Source organism: Cyprinodon variegatus, unplaced genomic scaffold, assembly GCF_000732505.1.
Source record: "Cyprinodon variegatus isolate N-32 unplaced genomic scaffold, C_variegatus-1.0 Scaffold721, whole genome shotgun sequence".
Taxonomy (NCBI): domain Eukaryota; kingdom Metazoa; phylum Chordata; class Actinopteri; order Cyprinodontiformes; family Cyprinodontidae; genus Cyprinodon; species Cyprinodon variegatus.
Window position 1 is genome coordinate 56,839 of NW_015151174.1, and position 8,661 is coordinate 65,499.

At 36.2% G+C, this 8,661-nt stretch overlaps 1 protein-coding gene across 1 annotated transcript; it reads right to left on the bottom strand.

Moving 5' to 3' along the window:
* Positions 1–790: 790 nt before the first annotated feature.
* Positions 791–8,571, bottom strand: gdap1 (ganglioside induced differentiation associated protein 1). The gene is made up of 6 exons (XM_015395036.1): positions 8,380–8,571; positions 8,025–8,217; positions 6,048–6,221; positions 2,565–2,659; positions 2,062–2,176; positions 791–1,972 (listed from the first exon to the last, which is right to left on the bottom strand). The coding sequence occupies exons 1-6, from the start codon at positions 8,536–8,538 to the stop codon at positions 1,620–1,622; spliced, it is 1,089 nt and encodes a 362-aa protein (XP_015250522.1). The 5' UTR covers positions 8,539–8,571; the 3' UTR covers positions 791–1,619.
* Between the last annotated feature and the right edge of the window lie 90 nt (positions 8,572–8,661).

Consider the following 8,661-nt stretch of genomic DNA (forward strand, 5'->3'; position numbering starts at 1 on the left):
AGCAGAAGGTGTACAGAGTAAAAAGAAATGGTGAAAGTACTGTCTAGTAGCAGACCATGTTATTACACCCTTAACCGTTCAGTCTCACAAACTGTGGTAGTTGCTTGTTTGCTTGCTCAGGTGGACCAACAAGAGTGTCTCTAGGATGTTTATGGTCTGGGTTTTCAGGGCAACATAAGGTCACTGAGGAATGTTGGCAAATTTTCTTTGGTACCGTCGCCTGGGCCAGGCTAATTTTCAAGAAGAGTTGTGGAATCCTACAAAGCTGCCATGCACAGGCCTTCAGGACTCTGAGGCTGACACCAGCAGGGCCTGAGGTGTTCAATTTCTCCAGCTGCCTTACATTTAGAGACAGATGGGTGGAAGGTGGAGGCAAAGGGAGCATCAGGTATGTTGGCCTTCTTAAGCCAACCTATAGTATGAAAGTGGTGCATAGTTGTATGTACTCTGCATCTCTGCTCTACCCTGTAAGAGCCAGGAAACCTGTTGAGGGTGTAACACAACCATTGTCCAATGCTTGGCAGAGGGAGACCGCAGCCCTTCTGTGAATCAAATAGATAAGCAGTTGTAGACAGTCATATGTGCAAACAGAATTATGGTAGTTATAGTTCCAAAAGCTTTTAAAATGTGATGTGAACATCGCGATGAACATTTTCCAAACCACTTTAAATCCAACATGTGGTTAAAAAAAAAAAAAAAAACCTGTAAGACATGAATAAATAATGAGGAATACATTTGTAATCAGGGACAAATAAATACAGCTAAAACAAATTAGTTGTTTGGAAGTTTTTAGTTTATTTTTTAGACACATCTATTGAATATGATACTGTGAATATGTAAGCTAGGCCTTAAAAACATATGCAAGACCAGAACATCAACAAGGATTTTTTTCCTACTGCTGTTTGTATGAAGCCATCTGTTGGAAACATTTTCCTGCAACAGAGAATGCAATGCTAGGCCTTTGCACGCTGTAGACTTTCAGGGAGGTTTCTTTTTAAAATCCCTACTATGCAAAATTCAACATCAACCAAACAGACAACCATACCTCTGAATATATGGTTAAACATGTATAACTCTTTAAAATTACCTTATATCATATTAAAACATAGAGTTGGTTGTCTTTTTGTTTTTAAATTAAATCGATCCATTTAAACCTTTAAAGGTGAAGTTTCAGTTGCTTGTTTAAAATGTTTTAATTGCTCTTTAATCACAAGATCAGCTTGGAAAATCTATGTTGAATATAACACAACTACAACTTCCTACTGTAAGGTTTGCCAGGCTTAAAGGTAAAACGTGTCGCCATGTTGGCTGCAAAGGAAGGTCAGTAGAACCTTTGAAAGCCAGAAACAGTGAGACCTACATACCTCTGAAAGTGAATATTCTTATCACATTATATTCCCGTTGGATAGTTTAGTTATGTGAATGAACTTATAAGCATGATTCAAATCATAAGTGCATCCATTGAAGCAGCAGTGATCAAGAATAAGTGAAAGTACTTTGAGTGCTACAGTAGGCCACAGACAGAATGGAGTTGATTAGTCCAGTCACACACAACAGATCTTTGTTCAATGATCAATGACCGTTTCAATCAGTTTTGCTGAAAATCTTCTCACTCTCCTTCAACTGAAGGGACTAAGCCTCTTCTTCATGTAGAGAAAGGCAAGGTACGTGGCTCCCCCAAGAAAGCCGACCAGCAGAGTTGTGCCAACTATAACCGGAGCATTCCTTTTGGCTACTCGGAACGCGACAGGAAGAACAGCTGAGATCAAGATGTTGTTGACGTGACCCAGCACCCTCCTGAAGGCTGGCCGCTCGACAACTCGCTCGTAGTATGTTTCTACATTGACACGGTTGCCATTGCCCCAGTAGCGCCGGGAGAGCCCCAGGAACTTCAGTCGGTGCAATGTGACAGCCAGAGAGACGTCGGCCATGCTGAAGAAGTCTCCACACAGCCATGAAGGGTTTCCTTCCTCTGGTAGATAGAGGAAGACAAAAATATTTTAGTATTATGGAAAATTATCCCAAATATCACTTATGGAGGGTGGGGGGGCTATGACAGACCTGGTGTTTCCTCCACTCTCCTTTGCAACTCTGTCTCCACCTGGTCCATTACGCTTTCCAGTTCATCCAGAAGCTTCTTAAGATACTTCAGGTTATCATGGTCAAACAACTTCGACTACAAAAAACAACACATATTGACAAAAGTGGGCTCAATTGATCAGTCTGACTGAAAAACCCTGATAATGCCATGTCATAATGCCCTCACATTAAGGCTTATAGTTATTTTTTTATTCAGATTATTAGGTATAATAAAAATAAAACTTTTACCAAACATCATTGTAAGCAAATATGGTTATTTGACCTAGTGACATTTGGCAAATCATACCTCAGCAAATTCTAAATTAAATTGTTACATGTTTTAAATAACATAAATAAAAATTTGAGTGTAGGCCTGCAGACATCTCCAAAGCGAACCATAGCAGCACAGATATTTAGTGAAGCTATGACTCAAAATTGTACTTTCACACATTTGGCACTTTGCTAACATCGTTATCCCAACTTACTTTCAAACGCCTCTGTTTTGCTATGTAAGCATCTTTGAGCTCTGGGTTCTGCTCAGCCAGTTTCGCTAGCTCTGTCTGTGTATTTCCAATCTGTGCTGCCAACAACAAACAGGGACAGACATCATAAGGCATTCCTGAGGTCTAAGTGAAAAAATCAGTTATTTTGATGTTAAACATACAGCCTGTTAAAATACATTTCTGATAATATGCATACACTCATAATAGGTCTTTAATCATGCATTAGAACCAGTTTTGGGGGATGGGGTTAAAGGAAAATGGAACCTAGCACTTCACAAAATAATAATAATAAAAAAGATTTGTGGATTTCTTCATGCTACCACTGTGTGAAGGTTTTATATATAGAGTCTTAAAGATGCATAAATCCCATTTCAAAATGGAATGAATGTCATTTAGCCTGTTAGAGAAAAATGAACTCAGGCTTTATGGAACATCACTGTCACTATCCACACTGAGGCAAGTTTTGATTTATTAAATGAGGGCATAAACCAAGAGAAGATAATAAATCAGCACATTAATGCTCTACAATTTGCAGCCTTATAGGTAAAATTAATTCCTTCTGGGAAACATTTTGTTCATAAGATGAGATGAGAAAAGACAAGATAAAGCTTTCTTAGCAAGGAACACAGAACTATTAGTCAATTATAACAGTGGAAGCATCGTGTTCTGATTCTGTTTTACTGTAAGCTGCAGATAAAGCAAACCAATTTTGTTTTATTTAAAATAACATTTAGATGATAAAACAGTGTCTCATGTATTGTTTCAAGGAGTACAACAGTTACAAACATTCATTCAACTTGGGTAAGGAAGAGAAAAAGGACAACATTAGGTTTGTAGGATAGTTCAAGCCTCTATTCTATTTTTTTTTTAACTATGATAGTTCATTTGAAAGATGGATGCCACTACCAGTATCTATGATTGGAAGAATAAATATAATAAAAATGAATATATTGCCAAAGGTACTCTATGTATAAGAAGTCCAGACTCCGTTTGTCTCTACTATATCTCCCTTATGACCCAGGACGCCTGAAGTGCCCAAATTTTCACTTGTATTACTACATGTATGCTGTGCAGTTGAGGTCTATGATGTTCTATTACAGTAATCATTTTCCACATTGGATTGATATGGAAACTCAAGATTTAAATTTAACTCTCCCTTCATATTTTTATTCAAATTCAATATCAAAGCTTCTGAAATATACTAAAAATCTATTTCTTAAAAATATGATAAGAGTATGGAGAGATATAAAAATAATTTTAATAAAACAAATTGTCAGTCTTTGTTCAGACCGGTGTGGGGTAACCAGTTTTTTTTTACCTGGAAGAACTGATCCAACATTCAAATTCTGGACAGACAAAGGACTTCAAATGATTCAGAATATTTATGTACCAGACTCAGACATACTAATGAACTTTCAAGATCTACAGCATAAATTTCATCTGGATAAGAAACATTTCTTTAAATATCTTCAACTCAGAAACTTCATAAGAACAAATCAAAATAATAAGTTGAAGAAGCCTGCCATCTCAACTTTAGAAAGAATGTTAACAAAGGACAGTTTGAAAAAAGGTATCACAACAGAGTTTTATAACTTAATGATGTTACAAATTTCAGAAGGATCTCATGATAGACTTAAGGCTTGGAAAAAAGATCTATCGATTGAGTTAACAGAGGAAGATTGGTAGACAGCATGTAAACTGGCCCACACCAGCTCTATTAATACATCTCTTAAAATGATTCAATATAAATGGCAAATGCGAATTTACATACCACCAGAGACCTCAATAGATATAACAGGGAGATACCTGATGTATGTCCAAAATGCACAGGGGATAAAGGGACTCTGGCCCACTTTATGTGGCATTGTAGAGAAATTATACAGTTTTGGAAAGAAGTAAAAGGTGCTATAGAAAACATATTTCCCAAACAAATAATTTTCGAGCCAAGGTTGTTTGTGTTTGGATTGTTCCATGAGAAACATATTTACACAAAAAATGAACGAGTGTTTATAAACTTAAATTTGCTTAATGCGAAGAGATGTATATCAATGTTTTGGAAAAAGACTCACAGACCGAGCATAAACCAATGGCTGCAGCAGATGTTATCTGTCCTACCTCTGGAAAAAAATCATGTATATATTAAAGGACAAACAGGACGTGTTTTAATCTATTTGGAATTCCTTCATTAATTATGTTAAAATTCTGAATATCTCAAAAAATGGTGCAAGTGATTGCAGAACATGTGAACCCCAGTTTCCAAAGACAATTTATTGGAGGACATATACTGTCAAATTGAATTCTCAGTATAAGAGGCTAAGCATGAAATGTGATCAGTCGCATTGGAACAAATGTAGTGTGAGGCAATTTGTTGTATGTATTTTATTTTGACTTGAACAGTAACGTAACTATTGCTGTGATTTTATTTTGTATATTGTTCAAAATGTTTGTTTAAATTGCTAAAATTTGAATAAATATTTTTTGGGGGGAAAAAATCTAAGAATGGAGGAATTCTAAACACCAGTCAGAAATAGTCCATAACCTTGCAGAGGGCATCACAAATTTAGTAATGGTGGTTTCAACTTTGAAAAAATTTGAGTTAAAGTTCAAATAATTAGGGAAAATAAAGTTGAAATGGGATGAACAAGAAAAAACATAAATGAAAATAAAGTTTTATATGTCCATACTGCATATTCTTTTTTAGCCATAAAATTAAAACTTAGGAATTCAATAAGAAGTTAGCTTAAATAGGTCAGTCTAAGATCCTTTTCAATTGTTTTGGAAATGAAATGAAATTGTTATGAAACTGTCTGCAATGTACTGAACTGTGTTGGAATCTGTGCTGCTTTCTTGGCTAGGGCTCCCTCTCAGTAATCTCAATGAGACTTTTATAAATAAAAAAATAAAATAAAATTTGATTTAATGTCATTACATTGTCACAAGTACAGAGCAACAAAAATGAATTCTCTGCATTTAACCCATCCCCTTGGGGAGCAGTGGGCTGCCATTGTGCGGCGCCCGGGAGCAGTGTGGGGTTAAGGGTCTTGCTCAGGGACCCAGAGTGGCAGTCTGTGGGAGTGGGGGATCAAACTCACAACCTCAGGATTCAAAGCCCTATGCCCTAACCACTAGGCCACCACTCACCCTGGTTAACTTCTGGTCAAATAATTAACAAATCATTAAAAACAACTAATAATTCAACATTCTTGTCAATGATGAATTTGTTAGATTACCTCTTATTACAAATGGAATTATAAAGCATTTCAAACATCTGCTTCATTAGATATTTTTCCCACCCCTTATCTCTTTATTTAATAGAAAAAAAAATCTTTTGTAGAGACCAGTTTTAATATAATTGTATAATACAGCTTTAGATCTAAGTAGGCGGTACAATAATTAATTTAAAAAATAACTAAATGCATGTATCAGAAGTAAGCTTTCAAATGTTGAGATCTCAGGCAGCCTTACTTCTTATTGATGCAGCAGCATATGTTGGTATGTGGGAGTCAGCAGTGATCTGTGGATGGAGGATACAGCCGTGTGTATATGCATCCATCGGCAGTGAGTCCAGCAGCTCCCTGTAGTGCTGCACCCTAAGATAGTACCTGCTGCCCTCTTCAGGAACCAACCTGGGAGTTCCCTCTGGAGATACACAGGTCATGGAAACATGAAAAACACTGGCATTAAAACAGACATTTTTCAAAAAAGATATAAAAGATTTCCAATCATCAAAATAGAAGTTTCATAAATACACTCATGAAAAAAGTAAGTATACCTTCTGATTTCAAAGCTTGTGAAGTACCAGACGTTAAAGTTGTGTTTTCTGAATCTTAAATTATTGTGGTAAATTTTAGCACATTCTTCTTTGCTTTGATTAACAGTTATGGTTCTGCATATCTCTTGTCTTGTCACTGCATTACAATCACATTGAGGTCTTTCATTTGAGTTTGAGTTTTGGTACAAACTTACTTCGCTTGTTTGGGCCAGTCTGTTATAAACATTGTGCACAGACAACGTGCACAATTAGTACACAAGGACATTTTTTGGTCAACTAAAGAAACCGCGAGCCCTTCATGTGCCTGATAGCTGATATGGTTTGTTCAGATGTGCTCTGTTGTTTCTTTACCTACCATTACAGTCTGACATCTCTACTACTGTAAGCCCTGCTGTCACATTCCTTTTAGAGAAAAACATATTTTTCGTGATGTTTTTCCTTGTTTGGTATTTTATTAATTGAACTGACCTGGATTTTAAAAATTTACATATTCTTAGTCGGGCTTTTAGATCATGAGATCAAGTTTTTTTGAATCACACTAATCACAATCACACTACCTGGATAGCTGATAGCTGATATGGTTTGTTCAGATGTGCTCTGTTGCTTTTAGATCATGAGATCAAGTTTTTTTGAATCACACTACCTGGATGAGACATTTTTTCATTAAATTTAAGCATTAAACTTCTTTTTTCCTATGACCGTATCTAAAAGACTACATATTTGAGAATGATAAATTGATAATATTCAATGTTTTAAAACTTTAAAGTTTAAACATATGTTTTTCTTTTTTTATATATAATATACTTACCAGATTTTGTCCATTTGCAGTGCAGAATCTTAAAGCAAATCTTTGGATGAATACAAACCAAGACAAAAATTAAAAGTAAATAAAAAAAATATATACATGCAGTTCTAAACTAAACTTGGCAGAAAAAAATGAATTAACTGAAATTGGCAGAAACTTCTAACATCAGATTTCTCATCTCTCATTTTCTGCATTACACTTTTTGTTTGAAAATGCTCTGCCTGAGTTAATTTCTGTCAAATTATGTACTTTATTATATTTTTGGGGGATTTTACATATTACAACAAGATGCAGTAATTTGGAAGAGGAAGGAAAAAATATGGACTTCTTTCCAAACTTTTCACGTATTTGTTTTTATTTGTGATGTTCAATAAATATTCTGCCAATTTTACTGTTTCTCTTGGAAAAAAATCCAGAGCAAACTAATTTATACAAATATTACAAAATTGGTAACTCATGGATGAAAGAAAGCCACAGGATATCCATTATTTAGTTTTCTACAAGCAATGTAATGGATAGCAAAAAAATAAGCAAAAACAGATGCTCTGATGAGATGATACCAAAATATGTCTCTTTTACCAACTCTAGATTCCTTCTGATCTGAACGCATCATCCCCACTGTGACACAATGTGATTGCAGCATCAAGTTCCGATGCTTTTTACAATAATAAGGTTTAGATCAAAGCAACACATTTCCAACGAACAAGATTTCAATTGATAAATCTACAAAGCACACACACTGAAGATGGTTTGCACGTTTATGTATTGAAATAAGTCTAACGAATGGCATCCAAAAGGAGTTACTGGAGATAATAAAACATGTGAAAGGTTCAAGGGGTAATGTCCAAACGCACTGACGCCCTACCAGTGTTAAAGTTTTCCTCCAGATAGTCCATGATCTGTGTCGGATCGCAGATGACATTGTCGTTGTGGACCAGGACCGGCACCTCACCCGCTGGGTTCAGACGCATGAACCACGGCTCGTTGTGTTCACTGAGAGGGAGGCTCACATCGTACTCCTCACAGCGCAAACCCTTCTCCGCTATGGCCAGACGTACCTTAATAATGATCGAAAGCACCATCATAAACCTCAAACCCCTACAAATGTGTAAAGTTTTTATAAACAAACATGTGTTCTGATTCCCCGTTTTGCAGTTGTAAATAAATAAACCGGGAGCTGTCCATTGAGGTGTGGTGCTGAAACTATGACACCGACTCACCTTCTGGGAATTAAAGGACTGGGTCCAGTGATAAAGCGTTAGTTTTGATTCCTTGTTACACAGCACTGTTTCACCCTGTTGTTGTGCCTCCTCTTCAGATGATTCTTGTATAAGAGCTTTTTTATCATCTTGGGTTTCCGAACCATTTTCCGACGCCATTTTAGCTGTTAGTGCTGCAGGGGACAAGACAATTGCACAGCGCCGAATAACGTTGACACTACCCCTATTGGTCAGGCGTAGAACTTAAAAAAATGGTATTTCATAATTTTTGTTTAACTATAT